This window comes from Schistocerca piceifrons, chromosome 10 (genome assembly GCF_021461385.2).
Source record: "Schistocerca piceifrons isolate TAMUIC-IGC-003096 chromosome 10, iqSchPice1.1, whole genome shotgun sequence".
NCBI classification, from domain to species: Eukaryota; Metazoa; Arthropoda; class Insecta; order Orthoptera; family Acrididae; genus Schistocerca; species Schistocerca piceifrons.
In genome coordinates this window covers 5,139,035-5,166,031 of record NC_060147.1, presented here as the reverse complement: position 1 = coordinate 5,166,031, position 26,997 = coordinate 5,139,035, and the positions used below count along the sequence as shown (strand labels likewise).

Here is a 26,997-nt window from a genome sequence, read left to right as displayed (position 1 = left end):
GCAATAAAGATGTAATACAGAAACGTGTGACAAATTTATATAATACAGTTATTGGTTGCCTACAAGAACAAATGAAAATGTTCAAATGTGTGTAAAATCTTATGGGACTTACCTGCTAAGGTCATCAGTCCCTAAGCTTACACACTACTTAACCTAAATTATCCTAAGGACAAACACACACACCCATGCCCGAGGGAGGACTCCAACCTCCGCCGGGACCAGCCGCACAGTCCATGACTGCAGCTCCTGAGACCGCTCGGCTAATCCCGCGCGGCATACAAGAACAAAATGCTTTGTAAATAAAACGAAGCGAAAAGCGTATGGCCTAAAAACTAACAGCCTCTTATTTAGCCCCACAGTCGGACCACATCTATAACAATATATTATTACTGATCATAACGACAGTAATGTAGAAGAAAGTAAGGAGCGACAGAACCGCAAAAATGACGATAAAGACTACACTATCTCTATCTGGGACTGCATTAGGTTCTCGATCATGATCAACAAGCTACAGGGTCGTCTGTTAGCCAAGTGTGCAGCTGATCTAAGGCCGGTATTACACTATCAAATTTCTTTGTCAAATATCTTTGTCAAAAATATGTCAAAGATATTTGATGGTGTAATAGGAACTTTGTCAAATGTCGTCCAATATTTGATCAAAACTAGGGCCTCGCTGTAGATTTGATCAAAGAAATCGCTTGTCTTCTGTTCACTGCAGTGTGACATGTTACCACGTGGAGCGCCAGCTTCGCTACAGCGTTCTGCCGTATGTAGTGTTTTTATAAGCATTGCGGGTAAATACAATTGGTGTGTGCCGACAACTACAAAATTAATAGAGATGTATGAAGCTGATGAGGCGCTTTACAACGTGAGGCACGCTGAATACAAAAATAGATTAAGAAGATTAGAGACCTGACCTGGACTAACCTAACCCAACCCTCTCCCGTAGCAAGGAATCGGAGTGTTACAGTGAGCCTGTCTTCTGAAGATGTAGCAGTTGTTAAGTGAATATTGTGCTTTGTGATATGAGGATACACTTCACTGAGCACATACAGAAATGTCTGCTCATCCATTCTTAAGTAATTGTTGTACGACTTGACGTCCTGCACTGTAAGCTCACGTAACAAGTTTTGTTGGATGCTTTTATCGTGTCGTCGTAAAACCCACAACTTCACCCAGGTTAGATTAGTTTTTCGTTCCATAGATCCGTGCTGAGGAGATCCTCGTGGATGTTGAACATGTCATTTTTTTAAGCTGAAATAACAATACTAATAGTATGAATAAATACAATACATCATTTATTTCTATTAAAAATTTCGTCAATGGAGTAGGAGGAGTTGGCCACTAGTATGTCTTTCAGGCTCCTTTTAAACTGATCTTTATTTGTAACTAAATTTATGTTTGCTGGCAAATTATTGAAGATGAGTGTTCCTGAGAAGTGGACTCCTTTTTGAACTGAAGTAAGTGCTTTTAAGTCCTTGTGCAGATCATTTTTGTTCCTGGTATTGTATGTATGAACTGAGCTGTTTGTTGGAAAAAGAGATATATTATTTACGACAAATTTAATTAAGGAGTAAATATACTGAGAGGCAGTAGTTAGTATACCCAGTTCTTTGAAGAGGTTTCAGCAGGACGTCCGTGAATTAACTCCACAAATAGTACGTATTACACGCTTTTGGACTCTCAAAACTTTTGTTTGACTTGAAGAGTTACCCCAAAATATTATACCATATGACATTATGGAGTGAAAGTAGGCAAAGCATGCAAGCTTTTTCATTTTTATGTTGCCTATGTCTGCTAACACTCGAATTGGAATTATAGATTTGTTAAGGCGTTTCTGCAGTTCTGTAGTGTGCTCCTCCCAACTGAATTTACTATCAAGTTGTAATCCCAGGAATTTAGAACTGTCAACCTCGTATGTATGGTTCCTTTTTTCCCCCCACTTCTTTTCCGCATGTGCACACAATGCAATTGCGGTACGTGCAACTGCTGCGGTTAATATCAGGTTGTTGTCAGCCATCTTGAACTTTGACGAAAAATTTGATGACAGTGTAATATCCCTTCCAGCGCTACGTCAAAGATCTTTTTCAAATATAGTTGACGGAATATTTGATCACATCTTTGATCAAATCTTTGACAAAGACATTTGATAGTGTAATACCGGCCTAAGGGACAGTCCCTCTCGCCTGCAGAGATACAGCGACAGCAGGCAGGCGGGCGTTAGCAGCTCACTGGCTACTGGCTAGTGGCTAGTGGCTGCTGTAGCTAAGCTACTGTCTCCCTAAAACACCTCCCCGTCGCGAGACGGTTATCGCCGAGTAATTAGCTACTTAGCTGTCGCGCCGCGGCTAATCTTTTCTCTCTCTCTCTTTCTCTCTCTGTCCTCCACCAGCAATTAGCCGTGTCTCTCCCTCTCTATATTTATACTTGTACTAGTCCCCCTGCGGAAGCTGACTCGCTGTGAACAAAGCACCTCCATATTTATCGCCGGCGCAGTTCTCCGCACCCGCAATTACACCCGCAATTTGTTTCCATTTATGTCTCCATAAAATCCAGACGTCCGCCACGCACTTAACAGGTAATTTACTGTGCAACTAAGACTCCGGCCGACACACTTAACGACTCGGCGGGAACACGACAATTTCGTACCAGACAGCGCTTACCTGCAGACGAGATGAAGACATGTGCCGGGCACAACCAAGAACACGGTACATCGGGAAGTTGGTTTAGGTTTTAGCATCTCGTCGAAGTGGATGAGGAAATAGTCCTTGCGGTCGATACCGTCATCTTTTGTGCCGTGGGGTAGTCCCGGGTGCGTGGTGGTTGGCGTTCGTCAGTCAAAGATTAATCATTACGTTTGGTTGTCTTTGTAAGGAGCGAAAACACTAATTGCAATTTACCTGAGCTCGGTGTAATGCAACACTATAATTTCCTTCGAATGCATGTCTTGCGTGGCGTGCTTTGTGAGGTCGAGGCAGAGTTTGTATATTAGAGAGATGTTAACTTGTACTACCCATGATTTATTTCGATATCGCGTTTCGTTGACGAAGGAGATTTTGTGCTATGTGTACTGCCATCGCTTTTTCTACTAGTAACGATTTTTTGGCGATTTGTAATACAATGAAGCGTAACTGGTATAGGCATGAGTATTCACATACAGAGATACGTAAACAGGCAAAATACGGCGCAACGCCTATAGAAGACAATAAGTGTCTGGAGTAGTTGTTAGATCGGTAAGTGATGCTGCAATGACATTATCAAGATTTGAATCAGTTTGAACACAGTGTTGCAGTCGGAGCACGAGCGATGGGACACAGCGTCTCCGACGTAGCGATGAAGTAGGGATTTTCAAAATGGTTCAAATGGCTCTGAGCACTACGGGACTTAACATCTGAGGTCATCAGTCCCCTAGAACTTGGAACTAATTAAACCTAACTAACCTAAGGACATCACACACATCCATACCCGAGGCAGGATTCGAACTTGCGACCGTAGCAGTCGCGCGGTTCTGGCCTCAAGCGCCTAGAACTGCTCGGCCGCCACGGCCGGCTAGGGATTTTCGCGTACTACCATTTCACGAGTGTACCATGAATATCAGAAATCCGGTATAACATCAATCTCCGACATCGCTATTGCCGGAAAAACATCCTGCAAGAACGGGACCGACGATGTTTCAAAATAATCGTTCAGCGTGACAGAAGTGCAGCCCTTCAGCAAATTGCAGTAGATTTCAGTGATGGGCCATCAACAAGTGTCAGCGTGCGAATCATTCAACGAAACATCATCGATATGGGCCGTCGGAGGCGAAGGCCCACTCGTGTAGCCTTGATTACCGCACGGCCCATCAACACCGACAGTGGACTGTTCGTGACTGGAAACATGTTGCCTGGTCGGAGGAATCTCACTTCAAATTGCATCGAGAGGATGGACGTGTACGTGTATGGAGACAACCTCATGAATCTGTGGACCCTGTATGTCAGCAGCGGACTGTTCGAGCTGTTGGAGCCTCTGTTACTGGTGTGGGGCGTGTGCAGTTGGAGTGGTATGGGACCCCTGATACGTCTAGATACGACTCTGACACGTGACACGTACGTAATCACCTGCATCGAGACGTATCCATTGTGCATTGCGACGGAGTTGGGCAATTCGAGCAGGACAATGCGACACCCCACACGTCCAGAATTGCTGCAGAGTGGCTCCAGGAACACTCTTCTGAGATGCCTTCCTCTTCATCTATCTCTATTAGGCACGCAATCTTCTTTTCCTTTATATTTCCTTAATTATGTTTCATCATGTCTCTCTATTCTTCTCCTCCCTTCACCATCAGTCTCCCTCGTGTTCCCTGCTGCCAGCACTCCTATCTAAAATCTGTCTCTTCAATAATGCCTAACTATAACAGTACTTATGATCTACGAACATAAACTCTATATATATGTATTTTTCCAGGTGTGCCTTTGTTTATTTCACTTTTTGAACTAGACGTAGTTTAACATGCCTACTAAAACATATGAATGTAAAATAAGTAGAATGCCTGGTTACATGTAAGAGAGGGCCTGATGGCCCTAATCTTGCCAGGTTAAATAAATAAAACCTTCTGATGTACTAACAACCATCGACGTTTCTTTTAATCATACTTCAGCTACGTCATGTTTATTTCAAAAATCGTGCACGGTCACAGTGTCTGTAGGCGCTGCTTGTGCTCTCACCGTCCCGCCGTCCACGTGTACCGCAAAAATGGATGGCACTGCTTCCTCCTTGGTAGTGAAAGACGCGCGGGGTTCATTCTCATGATGGACGGAGTACAGGCCAGTATCTTTCTACAGTGGTTCGAGGGTTCGAGGAGGATGAAGATGGAGTCACACTGATGTCTCGACCAGCAAGTTGGCCCGGTCTGAACCCGACGGAATCCACCTTGGATAGCCGGCTGGAGTGGCCGAGCGGTTCTAGGCGCTACAGTCTGGAACCGCGAGATCGCTACGGTCGCAGGTTCGAATCCTGCCTCGGGCATGGATGTGTGTGCTGTCCTTAGGTTAGTTAGGTTTAAGTAGGTCTAAGTTCTAGGGGACTGATGACCACAGCAGTTAAGTCCCATAGTGCTCAGAGCCATTTGAACCATTTTGAAGCCACGTTGGATGACAATGGGCTCGAGCGGCGCCCCCACAGACCACAACAGGTCCAGTACTTACGGGAACTGAGCGGCCTGTGCGTACACCTCACGTGCCACACACTACCGGAAACTTGGCGAGGACTCGTCGAATCCAGGAATCGGTGCTGTACAACGACACGTCGTGGAGGAGACGGTCTACGTGTTTTTGGGACGGTCAGTGTCTTCCGCCTCTTCTGACAACAGATCTCTCTCTCTCTCTCGCGTCCTCCACCGCTCGTTGACGCCAGTGTGTGACAGTAACCGCGGCAGCTGTGTGTACACGCGGAGGGCGCTAAACAAAACATCGCCCCCAACCAAGCGGCTCGCTGGGCGTGTGCCGCAGCGCACCGTGTTTGCCGCCATTGTTTGCCGAGCCAACACTCTGATCTGACCGGCCTGCGGTGTCTTCGCTCAGTGGGCGTCAGAAGGCGGCAGGACCAAAAAAAAAAAAAAATGGTTCAAATGGCTCTGAGCACTATGGGACTTCACATCTATGGTCATCAGTCCCCTAGAACTTACAACTACTTAGACCTAACTAACCTAAGGACAGCACACACATCCATGCCCGAGGCAGGATTCGAACCTGCGCATAGAACCGCTTGGCCACACCGGCCGGCAGTCGTGCTTGGGTAGCTCAGTTGGTAGAGCACTTGCCGGCGAAATGCAAAGGTCCCGAGTTGGAGTCTCGGTCCGGCACACAGTTTTAATCTGCCAGGAAGTTTCATATCAGCGCACACTCCGCTGCCGAGTGAAAATGTCATAGTGGTGACGTGGCCCTTGTTGTGCCGCAGCCGGCAGTACGTAATCAGGCGACACAGCTGTGAGGTCCCGAGTGCGTGTTGTGAGTGCACGGCGGGATCACTGCCCTCCACTCCGGCGCAGCAGTCGCAAGTATCAGAGCTCCGAGCAGCAGCGGCACGCACACGACGGCGGCGGGCACTTACCGCTAATTGAACGGTCCGCCCGTTTAGACAAGCATCTTAATTGTTAAACGCGTTTTGGGCCAATTGCGGGCAACGCAGGGCCAGAGGGAAACCAAACGCGACGACAGCCGCGAGCACTGTGTGCGTGTGTGTGTACACGCAGGGCACAACAATAAACGCAAAACACGGCGCGGCAGATTCCTGATACACGGAGGCGAACGTGGCCAATGAGCTGTGGGATCGCATTTGTACCACTAGCCGACATCAGGGGACGTCGCAACGCACCAGGCTGTTCGCGGTTTATGGACCTTTTAATACAGTGGGTTTTGTATTACACGGTCCAGTCACGTGACCACAAAGCCCGTATCTAGGCAGCGTAAGGGGGGGGGGAGGGGGTTTGGCAGGGAAACCGGGGTGTCTGCCCCCAATTTCACCGTTCGACAAATCCATGATCTTCAAGAAAAAAAATATATATATATATTTCACGCAGCGCCTAGCATCCAGCGTACGTTCGTCTATCGATTTACTCATATGACATATTACACATGCTAAGTTAATTTCAGAACGCATCATAAATTAATTTTTGAATGCTTACACAGTATACGTGATAGAATGAAATTTTCACTCTGCAGCGGAGTGTGCGCTGATATGAAACTTCCTGGCAGATTAAAACTGTGTGCCGGACCGAGACTCGAACTCGGGACCTTTGCATTTCGCCGGCAAGTGCTCTACCAACTTCTTTTTTTTAATCTTATTTTGTTCGTTTTCGTTCGTTGTATCTGCTCGGAGCGGACGTCGCAAGACACCCGTTTCAGTTCGTCGTTGATCCATTAACTCAGTTTTTTTTTTAGTACAGAGGGCAGCTAACACTGACCGAAGACGCTGAGCTACCGTGCCAGCGGCAACTGAGCTACCGAAGCACGACTCACGCCCCGTCCTCACAGCTTTACTTCTGCCACTAGGTCCCGAGTTCAAGTCTCGGTCCGGCACACTTTTAATCTGCCAGGAAGTTTCATATCAGCGCACACACCGCTGTAGAGCGTAAATTTCATTCTGGAAACATCCCCCAGGCTGTGGCTAAGCCATGTCTCCGCAATATCCTTTCTTTCACGAGTGCTAGTTCTGCAAGGTTCGCAGGACAGCTTCTGTAAAGCTCGGAAGGTAGGAGACGAGGTACTGGAAGAAGTAAAGCTGTGAGGACGGGACCTGAGTCGTGCTTGGCTAGTTCAGTTGGTAGAGCAGTTGCCCGCGAAAGTCAAGGTCCCGAGTTCGAGTCTCGGTCCGGCACACAGTTTTAATCTGCCAGGAGGTTTCAGTATATGTGATGTCTCTGCTACTGGAATCGCCGTCCCATCCAGAAATAAAAAAAACTTTGGCGCAGACAAAAGGTGGCGGGGCTATAAGCGCTGAGCCGAATAAAACCGAACGAGTGAACGCCAATCGCCGATTGTTTTTGTGGTTGACAGAGTGCGCGAATGACCAGTATTGTTATAATTCTCAGCGAAATCCATGGATTGAGACTACCGGAGTGGAAATAAACGACTAACAGGAATTATCTGCTGTGGTACCCCCCCCCCCCCAAAAAAAAATGAAATTTTGACAGAAAGTTTGTGCCAGATCGCTACACCACTAAGGCCCAGTTGTACAGTCACCCGTTTAAGTCCTGCTCTGGAAATAGCGCGCACAACGCGTCGTACGAACACGTAATAACGCCTAACCGGAGAATAAACGTGGGATAACTGAACCGGTGATTCTGGCAGAGTTAGCGAAGTTAATTGGAGAATAAGTTTCGACAACGGCAGGAATAGTTACAGAATTAGTGATGACAAGATCGTTTGTTGCAAGGAAGTAGCAGAAGAAACCGTGAAATCACACAGATTACATGGAAGACTATGACTCCAAATTTGTATAATAATTTCTTACTACGACTTTTCACAAAAAAAATTTGGAAATTTGTGGTAAGATCTTATGAGACCAAACTGCTAAGGTCGCCGATCCCTAAGCTTACACTCTACTTATACTAGCTTACACTAAGGACAACACACACACACACACACACACACACACACACACACACACACACACGCCCCACGGAGGACTCGAACCTCCGACGGGGAGAACCCCACTACTTTTCGATCTCGGCCTTGACAAACTGGAGCATATAAATTAAATGTGAAACTATTTCCTAACGTAAGATTTTTTGCTTGTAATAGGCATAATAGACATTTGGTATTGTTATTTCGTATATTATATTCTGTCGTGTTGTTTATATAAATGAGGTACATAAAAATGATCATTTGTGCCAAAACAATCTGTTTTATTTGGCGTGTGCTGTAACTGATGGAATATCAAAAAGGCCTATTTCGTTTTATCTAGCACACACTGGCAAAATATACGTAATCAGATAGAGTAACAACATCCGTCTTGGGTACTATTCGCATCAACAGCTTTTTCAGTATTAGGCACGACAATTTGATTTTTCATGTAATGGAATGTTTGTCGACCTTCGATGACGTAATAGACTCTTTCGCAGAAAGGAAAGCACGCCGTGTAAAGCTGTAGCAAGATTAGAGAGAGAAAAATGCTGGGACCTAAGGATTGATGAAATGTGTACTGTCTCGCTTGCCTCACGTCTGTGGCTGTTTGCTGATGATGCCACGGTGTACGGTAAGGCGCCGAAGTTGAGTGACTGTAGGAAGATAAAAGACGAGTTAGACAAAATTTGAGGTTGGTGTGATGAATGGCAGATACACCTAAATGTGTACAAATCTAAGTTAATGCGGATGAGTAAGAAGAACAAACATGTAGTGTTCGGATACAGTATTGGTAGTGTCTTGTTTGGTAGTCAAGTCGTTTAAATATCTGCGCGTAAGGTTGCAAAGCGATATGAGGTGGAACAATCGCGTGAGAACTGTGGTAGGGAAGGCGGATGCTCGATTTCGGTTTATTGGGAGAATTTGAGGGAAGAGTGGTTCACCTGTATGTAAAGCAGACCTCGATTGGGACGCTGGTGTGGTCTATACTGGTCGAATGTTTGGGATCCGCACCAGCTCGGATTGAAGGAAGACGTCGAAGCAATTCAGAGGCGGGCTGCTAGATTTGTTGCCGGTAAGTTCGAACAACACCTGTGTGTTACGGAGATGCTTCGGGAACTGGAATTGGAATACCTCAAGGGAGGACGACGTTCTTTCCGAGGGACGCTATTGAAAAAAGAAAACCGGCATCTGAAAGCGAGGACTGAACGATTCTACTGCCGCCAAGCACGTAAGCACGAAGATACGAGAAATCAGGACTCATACGGAGACATACAGGGTGTTACAAAAAAGGTACGGCCAAACTTTCAGGAAACATTCCTCACACACAAAGCAAGAAAATATGTTATGAGGACATGTGTCCGCAAACGCTTACTTTCCATGTTAGAGCTCATTTTATTACTTCTCTTCAAATCACATTAATCATGGAATGCAAACAAATGGCTCTGAGCACTATGGGACTTAACTTCTGAGGTCATCAGTCCCCTAGAACTTAGAACTACTTAAACCTAACTAACCTAAGGACAGCACACAACACCCAGCCATCACGAGGCAGAGAAAATCCCTGACCCCGCCGGGAATCGAACCTGGGAACCCGGGCGTGGGAAGCGAGAACGCTACCGCACGACCACGAGATGCAGGCGGAATGGAAACACACAGCAACAGAACGTACCAGCGTGATTTCAAACACTTTGTTACAGCAAATGTTCAAAATGTCCTCCGTTAGCGAGGATACATGCTTCCACCCTCCGTCGCACGGAATCCCTGATGCGCTGATGCAGCCCTGGAGAATGGCGTATTGTATCACAGCCGTCCACAATACGAACACGAAGAGTCTCTACATTTGGTACCGGGGTTGCGTAGACAAGAGCTTTCAAATGCCCCCATAAATGAAAGTCAAAAGGGTTGAGGTCAGCAGAGCGTGGAGGCCATGGAATTGGTCCGCCTCTACCAATCCTTCGGTCACCGGATCTGTTGTTGAGAAGCTTACGAACACTTCGACTGAAATGTGCAGGAGCTCCATCGTGCACAAACCACATGTTGTGTCGTACTTGTAAAGGCACATGTTCTAGCAGCACAGGTAGAGTATCCGGTATGAAACCGTGATAACGTGCTCCATTGAGCGTAGGTGGAAGAACATGGGGCCCAATCAAGACATCACCAACAATGCCGGCCCAAACGTTCACAGAAAATATGTGTCGATGACGTGATTCCACAATTGCGTGCGGATTCTCGTCAGCCCACACACGTTGATTGTTAAAAAGTTACAATTTGATCACATTGGAATGAAGCATCATCCGTAAAGAGAACATTTGCACTGAAATGAGGATTCACACATTGTCGGATGAACCATTCGCAGAAGTGTACCCGTGGAGGCCAATCAGCTGCTGATAGTGCCTGCACACGCTGTACACGGTATGGAAACAACTGGTTCTCCCGTAGCACTCTCCATAGAGTGACGTAGTCAACGTTACCTTGTACAGCAGCAACTTCTCTGACGCCGACATTAGGGTTATCGTCAACTGCACGAAGAATTGCCTCGTCCATTGCAGGTGTCCTCGTCGTTCTAGGTCTTCCCCAGTCGCGAGTCATAGGCTGGAATGTTCCGTGCTCCCTAAGACGCCGATCAATTGCTTCGAACGTCTTCCTGTCGGGACACCTTCGTTCTGGATTTCTGTCTCGATACAAACGTACCGCGCCACGGCTGTTGCCCCGTGCTAAATGGGCCTGCTGACTCCACATTTGTAAAGATTGCACTGACTGCAAAACCACGTTCGTGATGAACACTAACCTGTTGATGCTACGTACTGATGTGCTTGATGCTAGTACTGGAGAGCAATGAGTCGCATGTCAACACAAGCACCGAAGTCAACATTACCTTCCTTCAATTGGGCCAACTGGCGGTGAATCGAGGAAGTACGGTACATACTGACGAAACTAAAATGAGCTCTAACATGGAAATTAAGCGTTTCCGGACACATGTCCACATAACATCTTTCCTTTATTTGTGTGTGAGGAATGATTCCTGAAAGTTTGGCCGTACCTTTTTGTAACACCCTGTATAGAGATGTATTAGGGAGTGGAACAGGGGAGGTTACCCTCCGCCACGCACCATAAGGTGGCTTGCGGAGTATCTGTGTCGATGTAGATCATCAGTCCACTGGGAAGCAGAGGCAGCGCTACGGAATGCGGGCAAATGCTCGGCCACTGCTGGCGCCGTGGTCGTGTTGCGCCGACCCGTGACCCCCGACGTCGTGGGCTCCAGTTTCACGGTCGAGCGGCCGCGAACAATCCCGAGCACTGCCGACGGAGACAGTAAATAATGTGCCGGCAGGCTATGGCGTGTATGTGGTGGGGGGGGGGGGGGGGGGGAGGTGAGGGAGGGGGTCATCCGCAACCCAAGTCACAACCGTACTCGAATGTCTGCGCTCCCGCCCGACTGTCAGTACCGCCCAAGACCTGACCTCGGATCGCTTAACAGTCGTTGCTGCTAAAGTTGCGCTTACACGGGTCAATGAATAGTTGCCGTCAACGTTGCTGCAATACGGCTGCCTTATTGCGGAATTTCTGACCAATATTTCTGACGTATCAGACCGTTGCAGGTACTTGCCGACGTAATGGAGAGGTGTTTCCCCAACAAGTTCACCCCTCTACTTCTCCCGTAAAACGACTCCCTCTTCCGCACGCCGTCGGCACGGCAGTGCCAACTCACGCGAAACCGCACGGAATCGCTTCAGTTCCAGAGATGGCGCTCCTACCAAGAGGCACTCGTAGTTCTACATTTCACGTATTTGCAATTGCAAATAAGAACTACCATCACCTGTAGAACGGAATGCTGAGCATAAAATTTGTGCCGGACCGGACTCGAACCCGGCTTTCCCACTTGTCGCCACTCTGGCTATCCGTGCACGACTCACGACCACACCCAAACCTCCGTACGCCGTCTACATCTACATACACACTCCGCAATACACGATACGGTGCGTGGCGGAGGGTGCCTCGTACCACAACTAGCATCTTCTCTCCCTGTTCCACTGCCGAACAGAACGAGGGAAGAATGACTGCCTATATGCCTCTGTACGAGCCCTAATCTCTCTTATCTTGTCTTTGTGGTCTTTCCGCGAAATGTAAGTTGGCGGCAGTGAAATTGTACTGCAAAAACAGACATAATGTCTTATGGGATAACAGCAATCAGTGATTTTATAATGTTACTTTAAATCCGTCTTGATTGCAAATTTTTTTTTTATTTTTTTTTTTTATTATTCATATAACCGGGTTCGGTTCATTCAGAACCATCTTCAGATCTGTAAAAATAATTATACTAATTTACTATTTCACGAAAGCAAATCTTTTTCATCCTATCTTATCAACATCAAATGCACCAGAACGTACCTGATATTTAAGTTACAGGAGTAACCCGTCCAATTCAGCAACTTTCACATGCTACGTCACATAAAATTGGTTGGCAGAGTGCATGTCATTTATATTAATTATGACACTATTACCGACAGGTGGCGTCTGGTACATTTGTTACATTCCATTTGCACATACTGTATTCAGTAGATCTTTTTTATATTAAAAATATGTAATTAAAATATGTAGATGTCAAAGCTAAAATCTGTACTTGTCAGGATTAAAAAACAGTAAAATTATCATTTTTATACGATCTAACAGGCATAGGGCGATTTATATATCTATGGTGCTGGTGTGAACTTGTTTTCTTCTACGGTCTGCTTCCGTGGTTCCCGCCACTTTGGTGTTGTGCCGCGGTCCGCTCAGTCGTCTGCTGTCCACCTATTTTAGCATTTATGACGACCTACTAAGATGACAACTGTTGCGTATGGAGATCCAGTCCGAGGGATGAGAGATGGTGCGCGGTGGAGAAGCCGGAAGACGCGTGCAGCGCCTGGCGTCGTTGACGGGGCCCTCCTGTGCGGCCCTCTTGCCCGCGGCGATGGACAGCAGACGACTGAGCGGACCGCGGCACAACACCAAAGTGGCGGGAACCACGGAAGCAGACCGTAGAAGAAAACAAGTTCCCACTAGCACCATAGATATATAAATCGCCCTATGCCTGTTAGATCGTATAAAAATGATAATTTTACTGTTTTTTAATCCTGACAAGTACAGATTTTAGCTTTGACATCTACATATTTTAATTACATATTTTTAATATAAAAAAGATCTACTGAATACAGTATGTGCAAATGGAATGTAACAAATGTACCAGACGCCACCTGTCGGTAATAGTGTCATAATTAATATAAATGACGTGCACTCTGCCAACCAATTTTATGTGACGTAGCATGTGAAAGTTGCTGAATTGGACGGGTTACTCCTGTAACTTAAATATCAGGTACGTTCTGGTGCATTTGATGTTGATAAGATAGGATGAAAAAGATTTGCTTTTGTGAAATAGTAAATTAGTATAATTATTTTTACAGATCTGAAGATGGTTCTGAATGAACCGAAACCGGTTACATGAATAATAAAAAAAAAATTTGCAATCAAGACGGATTTAAAGTAACATTATAAATTGTACTGCAGTCAGCCTCAAATGCTGGTTCTCTAAAATTCCTCAGTAGCGATTCACGAAAAGAACGCCTCCTTTCCTCTAGAGACTCCCACCCGAGTTCCTGAAGCATTTCCGTAACACTCGCGTGATGATCAAACCTACCAGTAACAAATCTAGCAGCCCGCCTCTGAATTGCTTCTAGTCCTCCCTCAATCCCACGTGATAGGGATCCCAAACGCTCGAGCAGTACTCAAGAATAGGTCGTATTAGTGTTTTATCAGCGGTCTCCACAGATGAACCACATCTTCCCAAAATTCTACCAATGAACCGAAGACGGCTATCCGCCTTCCCCACAAGTGCCATTACATGCTTGTCCCACTTCATATCGCTCTGTTACGCCCAAATATTTAATCGACGTGACTGTGTCAAGCGCTACACTACTAATGGAGTATTGAAACATTACGGGATTCTTTTTCCTATTCATCTGCATTAATTTACATTTATCTATATTTAGAGTTAGCTGCCATTCTTTACACAAATCACAAATCCTGTCCAAGTCATCTTGTCCCCTCCTACAGTCATTCAACGACGACACCTTCCCTTTATACCACAGCATCATCAGCAAACAGCCGCACATTGCTATCCAGCCTATCCAAAAGATCATTTATGTAGATAGAAAACAACAGCGGACCTACCACACTTCCCTGGGGCACTCCAGATGATACCCTCACCTCCGATGAACACTCACCATCGAGGACAACGTACTGGGTTCTAGTACTTGAGGAGTCTTCGAGCCAGTCACATACCTGGGAACCAATCCCATTCGCTCGTACCTTAGTTAGGAGTCTGCAGTAGGGCACCGAGTCAAACGCTTTCCGGATGTCAAGGAATATGGCATCCGTCTGATACCCTTCATCCACTGTTCGCAAGATATCGTGTGAAAACCGTGCGTCTGCGCCCCGTACCCGTCCACCAGTTACGTATGTTCCCGTACAGCTCAGACGCTGTACTCGGAAGCCGCTTGGCCGGTATCGGCAGATAAATACGATACTGCGGATGCCTGTGTTACTTTAATTACGACGCAAAGCTGCTTTGTACACGCACTCCATTATCGTATCACACTCGTTGCTGTCCACACGAATGCAGAAGACGGGAAAACGAGACAACGATGAATTCCGTGAACGTGATGCGCACATCAACGACCAGAGAGCTATGGCACGCGGAAGGTGATGATACGTACAGGGACCGAGATCTGGATGACGTCACGGTCACTGCTGACGTCTTAGTAGAAGACCTGCAGCAGTGAACCATAATTCGACTCTACATAGGTGCTCAACACATCTAAGGTTTCTGAAGCCTCATCACGCACAGCGTGTCGCCGCCATTTTTTATTTATTACATTGTATCTAAACATTACTTTTCAGGTCCCATAAACACTGGTCGTGAACGTATCATATTTTTTAAATTATGACGCTGATCGATAAGTTCGTAGCGTTTTTGGTTTGGATGTTGGCATTCCGATTGTTACGGGTTCTTTAATCGGCTATCATTTTTTATTCTTAGTTCACTGTTGAAATGGCTCTGAGCACTATGGTACTTAACTTCTGACGTCATCAGTGCCCTAAAACTTAGAACTACTGAAACCTAACTAACCTAAGTACATCACACACACCCATGCCCGAGGCAGGATTCTAACCTGCGACCGTAGTGGTCAGGCGGTTCCAGACTGTAGCGCCTAGAACCGGTCGGCCACTACGGCCTGCTTCACTGTTGTTATTTGAGTTTACGTATTGTCTTTTTGTCATGTGGAGATAGTGATTGGTGAGTAGACCTGCGGACGCTAGAAAATGGAGTGTCAACTCGGAAAATCGGGACATTTCCGTTTGGAACGTTTGTATTTTTTTTTGGTTCTAATAAAACCCCATGTCATTCCAAGCATGTGTGTCAATTTTTCCTCTCTATCTACATTATTCCGTGGTTTATTAAGTTTTCAAATTTATACTGACTTTTTGGTCAACCGGTATTCTGAGAATCCTAAGACTCGTATATTGTGAGTGAATCCAGGCAAACCATCGACATCCAGTGCAACATCAAAAGAAGACAATGCTCTGTGGTTGGTGGGATCAGAAGCGTGTCATCTGTTATGAACTGCTATAACCTGGTGAAACCGTTAACAATGATCGCTACCAACAGAAAATGATCGATATAAATCGAGCATTACGTGGGAAATGACTGGAGTATGAGAAAAGGCAACACAGTCATACTGCTCCATGATAACGGCCCGTCACACAGAGCAAAACGGGTCAGGGAAACGATTGAGGCATTCAGTTGGGGAATACTAGGGCATGCGGCTTATTCTGCAGACTTGTCTCCGTCCCGATTATTATCTATTTGCGTCACTGGGACATTCTCTCGCTGAACAACGCTTCAATTCGTATGACGGTTGAACTTCCTTTGGTCTGGGTACGTTAATCTTACTCTGACATTCACATATCTCTGATACTTTACAAAGTGTCTATACACTTATCTTCATGGCTATGTACAGGAATATAGGTGCAGACTGAAACTTGACTACAGACTAATGCAGACTGACTAATCGGAGGTCTGTACACTCGTTATAATACGGCGAGCGTTCAGGTATCACTGCGCGAGTGTGATCCACGAGGAGAAAATAAAATGCTCTACGTTACCAGCAATCTCATTGACCGAGCGAGGTGGCGCAGTGGTTAGCACACTGGACTCGCATTCGGGAGGACGACGGTTCAATCCCGTCTCCGGCCATCCTGATTTAGGTTTTCAGTGATTTCCCTAAATCGATTCAGGCAAATGACGGGATGGTTCCTTTGAAAGGGCACGGCCGATTTCCTTCCCAATCCTTCCCTCACCCGAGCTTGCGCTCCGTCCCTAATGACCTCGTCGTCGACGAGACGTTAAACACTACCCACTACCACCACCAATCTCATTGGCTGCGTCACATATTAATACGCGGATCGGCGGAAGCAGAATTTGGTCCGTCTCTAATGCAGCGCCATCTCGTAGTGCAGAGACGGACGAGCGCTGCGCCTGCGCTGTTGTGCTTAGCGGGGCGCGCTCTAGTGGGAAAGTTGTGTACGTGCTGACTACGCGGGACTATGTACACAACAAGTTTGTTCTCCGGGACGAGTGCAGTGTGATGGCTCAAATGGCTCTGAGCACTATGGGACTTAACAGCTGAGGTCATCAGTCCCATAGAAGCACTTAAACCTAGCTAACCTAAGGACATCACACACATCCATGCCCGAGGCAGGATTCGAACCTGCGACCGTAGCGGTCGCGTGTTTCCAGACTGAAGCACCTAGAACCGCACGGCCACAAAAGCCGGCCAGTGCAGTGTGAAACTGGCGACCGTGACAGGAGTTATTCCTGACAACATTCCCCCGTGTTTACTAATTGCTCCAGCCTACAGCAAACTAAAACTGCTGTCACGCCTACAGTACTTACTGGCCACCAAACATTAACGCGATTCAAATCGGCTCCGCGATGTGACATTCCGCGCTGTTACGACGCAAAATTGTAGGAGCTCGTCGCCCACGTTGGCCTTCGCGTCCCGTGTGAGCACGGCATTAGCGAGGCGTCCGGGCGCGCGTCCCGCGCGGCTTTCATTGCGCGCCCAGTGTGTTTGCCGACGCGGCGCTGGACCAGAACAATGCCGGAGGCCGCCATTTGGTGGACGTCTCACGCACGGCTGGGCGCATTGACACGCGTGTCCGCGGCCGGACGTTTATAGGCGGCGACGCGGTCGGCGTGTGCAGCCATGTGCGAGGCACGGACCACGCCCGGTCGTCGCGTGCGTGCGTTACCACCACACGTGTGTGTGTGTGTGTGTGTGTGTGTGTGTGTGTGTGTGTGTGTGTGTGTGTGCCCACTAGCCACAGAAACAGCGCGCAGCCAGCCACCGCCACACCTCTGCCCATCTACATCTACATGATTACTCTGCAATTCACATTTAAGTGCTTGGCAGAGGGTTCATCGAACCACAATCATACCATCTCCCTACCATTCCACTCCCGAACAGCGCGCGCGAAAAACGAACACTTACACCTTTCTGTTCGAGCTCTGATTTCTCTTATTTTATTTTGATGATCATTCCTACCTATGTAGGTTGGGCTCAACAAAATATTTTCGCATTCGGAAGAGAAAGTTGGTGACTGAAATTTCGTAAATAGATCTCGCCGCGACGAAAAACGTCTTGCTGTAATGACTTCCATCCCAATTCGCGTATTGTATCTGCCTCACTCTCTCCCCTATTACGTGATAATACAAAACGAGCTGCCCTTTTTTGCACCCTTTCGATGTCCTCCGTCAATCCCACTTAGTAAGGATCCCACACCGCGCAGCAATATTCTAGCAGAGGACGAACGAGTGCAGTGTAAGCTGTCTCTTTAGTGGACTTGTTGCATCTTCTAAGTGCCCTGCCAATGAAACGCAACCTTTGGCTCGCCTTCCCCACAATATTATCTATGTGGTCTTTCCAACTGAAGTTGTTCGTAATTTTAACACCCAGGTACTTAAGTCGAATTGACAGCCTCGACAATTGTACTATTTATCGAGTAATCGAATTCCAACGGATTTCTCTTGGAACTCGTGTGGATCACCTCACACTTTTCGTTATTCAGCGTCAACTGCCACCTGCCACACCATACAGCAATCTTTTCTAAATCGCTTTGCAACTGATACTGGTCTTTGGATGACCTTACCAGACGGTAAATTACAGCATCATCTGCGAACAACCTAAGAGAACTGTTCAGATTGTCACCCAGGTCATTTCTATAGATCAGGAACAGCAGAGCTCAGAAGACGCTTCCCTGGGGAACACCTGATATCACTTCAGTTTTACTCGACGATTTGCCGTCTATTACTACGAACTGCGACCTTCCTGACAGGAAATCACGAATCCAGTCGCACAACTGAGACGATACCCCATAGGCCCGCAGCTCGATTAGAAGTCGCTTGTGAGGAACGGTGTCAAAAGCTTTCCGGAAATCTAGAAATACGGAATCAACTTGAGATCCCTTGTCGTTAGCGGCCATTACTTCGTGCGAATAAAGAGCTAGCTGCTTTTCACAACGATGTTTTCTGAACCCATGCTGATTACGTATCAATAGATCGTTCCCTTCGAGTACTAGGACTGACGATATTTTTAAAAATATCGGGTCTCAAATACACCGATATTTGAAAAAATATTACTATCGGCAACTGATATATCGATAAAGTATCGATACATCAAGCAAATGTATATCGAAGAACCGGTCTATAGAAAGATCATTAAATGTATTCGCAGTTGCGAATAAGGACAGCTATCAGCTGTAGAATGCAATGACGAGAATGATTTCCCGCTTGCCGCGAGCCGACTTACCAGTTGGCTATCCGAGCACGACTCGCGGCCACACCCAAACTTCCATATGTCGTCTACCGTGCGTCTACGACCTGTACTCGTGCATCCATCATGTGTACTCCCATACAGGTCAGACATGCATGCGCGTTGAAAGCAACCTTGCGTCATAATCAGAATGACACTGGCATGTAATACCGTATAAAAATATCGGCAACACATATTAAATATGCCAGTTTTAGAACTCTTTTCATTTACTCAAAAATGGTTCAAATGGCTCTGAGCACTATGGGACTTACATCTATGGTCATCAGTCCCCTAGAACTTAGAACTACTTAAACCTAACTAACCTAAGGACATCACACACCATCCATGTCCGAGGCAGGAGTCGAACCTGCGACCGTTGCGATCACGTGGTTCCAGACTGAAGCGCCTAGAACCGCTCGGCCACCTCGACCGGCCGACCAATCTTGTCATTAAGATTTTTCCTCATCAGTTTCAGCAACTGTTTTTGATGTATGCTGATGAGAAGAAATAGCGCACTAGATGAGGTTTTTTTTTTTTTTTTTTTTTTTTGCTTCAGGTGTGATATTCCTTCACATTGCGAATCTTGTTATTCCACTCACACTGCCGCCCCCCTCCCCCCATTCATCCGGATTTCTTCATTTATTCTCATGATATACTTGCTTCCCACAGTCAACAAGATATACTGGACGTGATGAAAGCTAGAAAAGTACTAAGTTTCCTCGCTACAGTGAAAGTATATGTTTTGACGATGCCATTATGGCCGTATCACTTTAGGACATGGTGCAAAAAAGATCTGAGGATAGTCGTTACAGACTGAAACCGGTCATAGTCTAAAGAATTCATTTGTGTTCAGAGAGCCGGCCGCGGTGGTCTCGCGGTTCTAGGCGCGCAGTCCGGAACCGCGCGACTCCTACGGTCGCAGGTTCGAATCCTGCCTCGGGCATGGATGTGTGTGATGTCCTTAGGTTAGTTACGTTTAAGTAGTTCTAAGTTCTAGCGGACTGATGACCACAGCTGATAAGTCCCATAGTGCTCAGAGCCATTTTTTCTGATCAGAGACTGGAATGAAAAAAGCATGTTAAGTAATATTATGTTCTCCACAATTTTTAAAAAAACCATTTCATATACTTACCCAAAATGGCCAGAAAAATGTAATGTAAAATAAAAATATCGGCTCTCGATATTGCCGATTTGAGGTCGACCTATCTATATATCAATGAGGAATCGATATTTCAAGACGGTGTCGACATTTCCTGGAAGCTTCTAGATATCGATATTTCATAAACACCCTATTCAGTACTCCGAACTCAGCATCGCTCTGAGGTGCAATGGCGGCAACACCAAGCACACAGGGCGAAACTGGGAAACACATTTCTCGCACCAGTAACAAACAGTACCACAGAGTAGGGCAACACAGTTCCTTCTTCAATCACTGACTGCTGCTATGCCATCGAACATTATGTCTGATTTTGCACAGTTCCTTCTGACGTTGTTGTTGTTGTTGTGAACTTCAGTCCTGAGACTGGTTTGATGCAGCTCTCCATGCTACTCTATCCTGTGCAAGCTTCTTCATCTCCCAGTACTTACTGCAACCTACGTCCTTCTGAATCTGCATAGTGTATTCATCTCTTGGTCTCCCTCTACGATTTTTACCCTCCACGCTGTCCTCCAATACTAAATTTGTGCTCTCTTGATGCCTCAGAACATGTCCTACCAACCGGTCCCTTCTTCTAGTCAAGTTGTGCCACAAACTCCTCTTCTCCCCAATTCTACTCAATGCCTCCTCATTAGTTATGTGATCTACCCATCTAATCTTCAGCATTCTTCTGTAGCACCACATTTCGATAGCTTCTATTCTCTTCTTGTCCTAACTATTTATCGTCCATGTTTCACTTCCATACATGGCTACACTCCATACAAATACTTTCAGAAACGACATCCAGACACTTAAATCTGTACTCGATGACAACAAATTTCTCTTTCTCAGAAACGCTTTCCTTGCCATTGCCAATCTACATTTTATATTCTCTCTACTTCGACCATCACCAGTTATTTTGCTCCTCAAATAGCAATACTACTTTAATTGTCTCATTTCCTAATCTAATTTCCTCACCATCACCCGACTTAATTCGACTACGCGTGGGGTAAAGCTTAAATTCGCTTCAACAATATTCGATTCAGGGTATCAGAGAATCGTTTTGGTGACAACCATAACGGTCCATAGAAGTACAGACGTGGTCTATCGAAAGATGTGACAACAATTACATCTCTATTTTCAACAATGTCTTAAGGAACAGATACTGGTGACAATGCTGCAGGTGTACTAAATTTATGAAATGTATTCAGCAAACAGAAAAACTCATCTACTACATTAACTGTCTCATTTCCTACTCTAATTCCATCAGCATCACCTCATTTAATTAGACTACACTCCGTTATTCTCGTTTTGCTTTTGAAGCCCCAAGTAATAAGCAGGAAATCTGACAAATGCAACTAATCTGCGCCACAACAGAACGAAATTCCAAAACCGGGGCTGACAATGCCGCTGATGTTCTAAAGAGCCGCCACCGCCTATGACGGTGCGGCACAATTAGAGAGAAAAATTAATGTGTGCTCGCTGCCGGGCGACTTCCGGCCGGCGGGCGCATTGTGCTGGCCCTTCAGCCCTTCAGCCCTTTGGGCTGTCGAAGCGCGTCGGACCCCCACCGGCCAGCGGCTGCGCAGGAATTGGCAGGCTGGCGTGCCCTGTGCGCGCTGATCGCGGACACGAGCTTCGACAGGGCAACCCTTTGCGCTCCGCAGGGCTCCACCTCCGGCGTTTGTCTTGGCCCTTTGTGGCGGGCCTCGGGCCTAATGCGTGTTGTGGAAACCGCCCGCGGCCTCATTTCTCACGGGCCGCTGGCTCCGCTGAGACAATGCCTCGGGGACACGCCTCGCCATCTGCCCGCTTATCCGTTATCCGCGCAATGCTTGCCTTTCATCTGCCCTGCCCGACGTCGAAGCGTCCGTTGGTGGTGTCCGGGCAGCCGAACCCAAGCGGCACAAATAACTGTCGACCCGACCCTATCCGTCACTGCCCTCCCTAGAGTTAGATCACCCACCACTGCATCTGCCGTCATACGAAAGAGCGATAGAAGAGTGAGGTCGACAGGAAGTGCAAAATGGGCACGCAGGAATGCCTTCAGGACAAGTGTAAGTGTACGTCTCTAGAAGAGCGTAACATTCCAAAGGATTGGAAAAGGGCACAGGTCATCCCCGTTTTCAAGAAGGGACGTCGAACGGATGTGCAGAACTATAGACCTATATCTCTAACGTCGATCAGTTGAAGAATTCTGGAACACGTATTTTGGTCGAGTATAATGACTTTTCTGGAGACTAGAAATCTACTCTGTAGGAGTCAGCATGGGTTTCGAAAATGACGGTCGTGTGAAACCCAGCTCGCGCTATTCGTCCACGAGACTCAGAGGGCCATAGACACGGGTTCCCAGGTAGATGCCGTGTTTCTTGACTTCCGCAAGGCGTTCGATACAGTTCCACACAGTCGTTTAATGAACAAAGTAAGAGCATATGGACTATCAGACCAATTGTGTTATTGGATTGAAGAGTTCCTAGATAACAGAACGCAGCATGTCATTCTCAATGGAGAGAAGTCTTCCGAAGTAAGAGTGATTTCAGGTGTGCCGCAGGCGAGTGTCGTAGGACCGTTGCTATTCACAATATACATAAATGACCTTGTGGATGACATCGGAAGTTCAATGAGGCGGACGATGCTCTGGTATATCGAGAGGTTGTAACAATTGAAAATTGCACTGAAATGCAGGAGGATCTGCAGCGAATTGACGCACGATGCAGGAAATGGCAATTGAATGTGAATGTAGACAAGTGTAATGTACTGCGAATTCATAGATAGATAGATCCCTTTTCATTTAGCTACAAAATAGCAGGTCCGCAACTGGAAGCAGTTAATGTCATAAATTATCTGGGAGTACGCATTAGGAGTGATTTAAAATGGAATGACCATAGGAGGTAGATCGTCGGTAAAGCATATGCTACACTGAGATTCATTGGAAGAATCCTAAGGAAATGCAATCCGAAAACAAAGGAAGTAGGTTACAGTACGCTTGTTCGCCCACTGCTCGAATACTGCTCAGCAGTGTGGGATCCGTACCAGATAGGGAAGATCCAACGGAGAGCAGCGCGCTTCGTTACAGGATCATTTAGTAATCGCGAAAGCGTTGCGGAGATGATAGATAAACTCCAGTGGAAGACTCTGCAGGAGAGACGCTCAGTAGCTCGGTACAGGCTTTTGTCGAAGTTTCGAGAACATACCTTCACCGAGGAGTCAAGCAGTATATTGCTCCCTCCTACGTATATCTCGCGAAGAGACCGTGAGGATAAAATCAGAGAGATTAGAGCCCACACAGAAGCATACCGACAATCCTTCTTTCCATGAACAATACGAGACTGGAATAGAAGGGAGAACCGATAGAGGTACTCAAGGTACCCTCCGCCACACACCGTCAGGTGGCTTGCGGAATATGGATGTAGATGTAGATGTAGGGATGTAGAAGCATGTATCACTAGGGGTAAGATAGATCCTCCCTACAGAAAATATCAAGAACTCAGATGGAAAATCGCTCCCATAGTAGCCTCTCTCCGATGTTATTCAATCTGTATATTGAGCAAGCAGTAAAGGAAACAAAAGAAAAATTCGGAGTAGGTATTAAAATCCACGGAGAAGAAATAAAAACGTTGAGGTTCGCCGATGACACTGTAATTCTGTCAGAGACAGCAAAGGACTTGGAAGAGCAGTTGAACGGAATGGACAGCGTTTTGAAAAAGAGGATACAGGATGACCATTAACAAAAGCAAATCGAGGATAATGGAATGTAGTCGAATTAAATCAGGTAATGCTGACGGAATTAGATAGGAAACGAGACACTTAGAGTAGCAGATGAGTTTTGCTATTTGAGAAGCAAAGTAACTGATGATCGTCGAAGTAGGGAGGACATAAAACGTAACAAGGAAGCCATTTCTGAAGAAGACAAATTTGTTAACATCGAGTATAGATTTAAGTGTCAGGAAGTCTTTTCTGAAAGTATTTTTATGGAGTGAAGCCATGTATGGAAGTGACATATGGACGATATATAGTTTAGACGATACGTGGATAGAAGCCTTTGAAGTGTGGTGCAACAGAAGAATGGCGAAGGTTCGATGGGTGGATCACGTAACTAATGAGGAGGTACTGAATAGAATTGGGGAGAAGAGGAACTTGTGTCAGAACTTGCCTATAAGGAGGAATCAGTTGCTACGACACGTTCCGAGGATCACCAATTTAGTATTGGAGGACAGCGTGGAGGGTAAAAATCGTAGAGGGAGACCAAGAGATGAATACAGCAAGCAGACCTCTCCCCCCTCACCCCCCCCCACCCTCACCGAAGTGAAATCCGACTTCAGCTGTTGTCCCACCTGCACTTTTTGCTTCACACAGCCAAAGAGAAAGACTACTGGAGTAAGACTCCTTCACACAGTGAAACTAAAATTAAATTCTACTACAGTTTCAAAAAAACAATTTCATATATTTACCGAAAATTGTGAAAAAATACACTACTGGCCATTAAAATTGCTACACCACGAAGATGACGCGCTACAGACGCGAAATTTAACCCACAGGAAGAAGATGGTGTGATATGCAAATTGTTAGCTTTTCAGAGCATTCACACAAGGTTGGCGCCGGTGGCGACACTTACAACGTGCTGACATGAGGAAAGTTTCCAATCGATTTCTCATACACAAACAGCAGCTGCCGGGTGTTGCCTGGTGAAACGTCGTTGTGATGCCTCGTGTAAGGATGACAAATGCGCACCATCAGGTTTCCGACTTTGATAAAGGTCGGATTGCAGCCTATCGCGATTGCGTTTTATCGTATCGCGACATTGCTGCTCGCGTTGGTAGAGATCCAATGACTGTTAGCAGAATATGGAATCGGCGGGTTCAGGAGGGTAATACGGAACGCAGTGCTGGATTCCAACGGCCTCGTATCACTAGCAGTCGAGATGACAGGCATCTTATCTGCACGGCTGTAACGGATCGCGTAGCCACGTCTCGATCCCTGAGTCAACAGATGGAAACGTTTGCAAGACAGCAACCATCCGCACGAACACTTCGATGACATTTGCAGCGGCATGGACTATCAGCTTGGAGACCGTGGCTGCGGTTATCCTTGACGCTGCGTCACAGACAGGAGCGCCTGCGATGGTGTACGACGAACCTGGATGGACGAATGGCAAAACGTCATTTTTTCGGATGAATCCAGGTTCTGTTTACAGCATCACGATGGTCACATCCGTGTTTGGCGACATCGCGGTGAACGCACATTGGAAGCGTGTATTCGTCATCGCCATACTGGCGTATCACCCGGCGTGATCGTATGGGGTGGCATTGGTTACACGTCTCGGTCATCTGTTGTTTGCGTTGACGGCACTTTGAACAGTGGAAGTTACATATCAGATGTGTTACGACACGTGGCTCTACCCTTAATTCGATCTTTGCGAAACCCTACATTTCAGCAGGATAATGCACGACCGCATGTTTGCAGGTCCTGTACCGGGCTTTCTGTATACAGAAAATGTTCGACTGCTGCCCTGGCCAGCACATTCTCCAGATGTCACACCAGTTGAAAACGTCTGGTCGATGGTGGCCCGAACAACTGGCTTGTCACAATACGCCAGTCACTACTCTCGATGAACTGTGGTGTCGTCTTCAAACTGCATGGGCAGCTGTAACTGTACACGCCATCCAAGCTCTGTTTGAGTCAATGCCCAGGGGTATCGAGTCCGTTATTACGGCCAGAGGTGGTTGTTCTGGGTACTGATTTCTCAGGATGTATGCACCCAAATTGCGTGAAAATGCAATCACATGTCAGTTCTGGTATAATATATTTTTCCAGTGAATACCCGTTTATCATCTGCATTTCTTCTTGGTGCAGCAATTTTAATGGTCAGTAGTGTATGATACGAAAGGAAAATGTTGGCATTCGATATTCCCGTTCAGTCTGGTTCAAATGGCTCTGAGCACTATGGGACTTAACATCTATGGTCATCAGTCCCCTAGAACTTAGAACTACTTAAACCTAACTAACCTAAGGACAGCACACAACACCCAGCCATCACGAGGCAGAGAAAATCCCTGACCCCGCCGGGAATCGAACCCGGGAACCCACGCGTGGGAAGCGAGAACGCTACCACACGACCACGAGATGCGGGCATTCCCGTTCAGATATCGATTAAACCGGCGCAGTTACGTTGGCGATATACACCGATGTCTGGGAGAAAGTGTGGGTACATCGTTACTCGGCCAGCAGCCGTAATGCAGACGAGCCCGGGGCAGGGCGGGCTACCGGACGCCGGCTGGTCACTGCGGCGCATTCCTCGGACGCCGAGGCGAGGAGACAGAAGGCGTCGCCCCGCCACGCACCGCCAATGAGCCGCCGGACCCTGGGGGAGGTCCGTGGCGGCGCCGCTGGCAGCCAGAGGGACCCGCCTTAACGGGCCGGACTCTCTGTACTCGAATCTCACAGTAACTCTCTTCGCTGACATCAGTCTCTTGTACAGTTATGAAATATGGTTTACGACCGCGTGCTGTAACATTTCTGGCAGACCGAAAATCGTCTATATAGCAGTCATCGTGGATTCCGCAAACAGAGATATTGCGAAACTCGGCTCACTCAGTTCCTGCATTACTCTGGGGGGACGACATACAACACGTGGCCAACCGAGCTAGCGCGAGGCTCAGACAGCTCTATCCTATGCTCAACAGGCGTAGCACACTGAACAGAAGGGTGTCGGGGTCCATGTACACGACACTTATCCGACCCCTGATGACGTGCGCAGCTCCTGTCTGGGCATACGCTGCGCCCACACGCCTGCGCCGTCTGCAGCTCATACAAAACAAAGTACTCAGAATCATAAGCAATGCTCCAC

General features: G+C 46.8%; 1 protein-coding gene across 1 annotated transcript in view; it reads right to left on the bottom strand.

The window, feature by feature from the left end:
* Window positions 1-26,613, bottom strand: part of LOC124719017 (transcriptional activator cubitus interruptus) — a 190,053-nt gene extending 163,440 nt beyond the window's left edge. The window contains exon 1 of the mRNA XM_047244683.1: window positions 26,368-26,613. Within this exon, the coding sequence (XP_047100639.1) occupies window positions 26,368-26,613 (246 nt within the window). The remainder of the gene's footprint in view (window positions 1-26,367) is intronic.
* Between the last annotated feature and the right edge of the window lie 384 nt (window positions 26,614-26,997).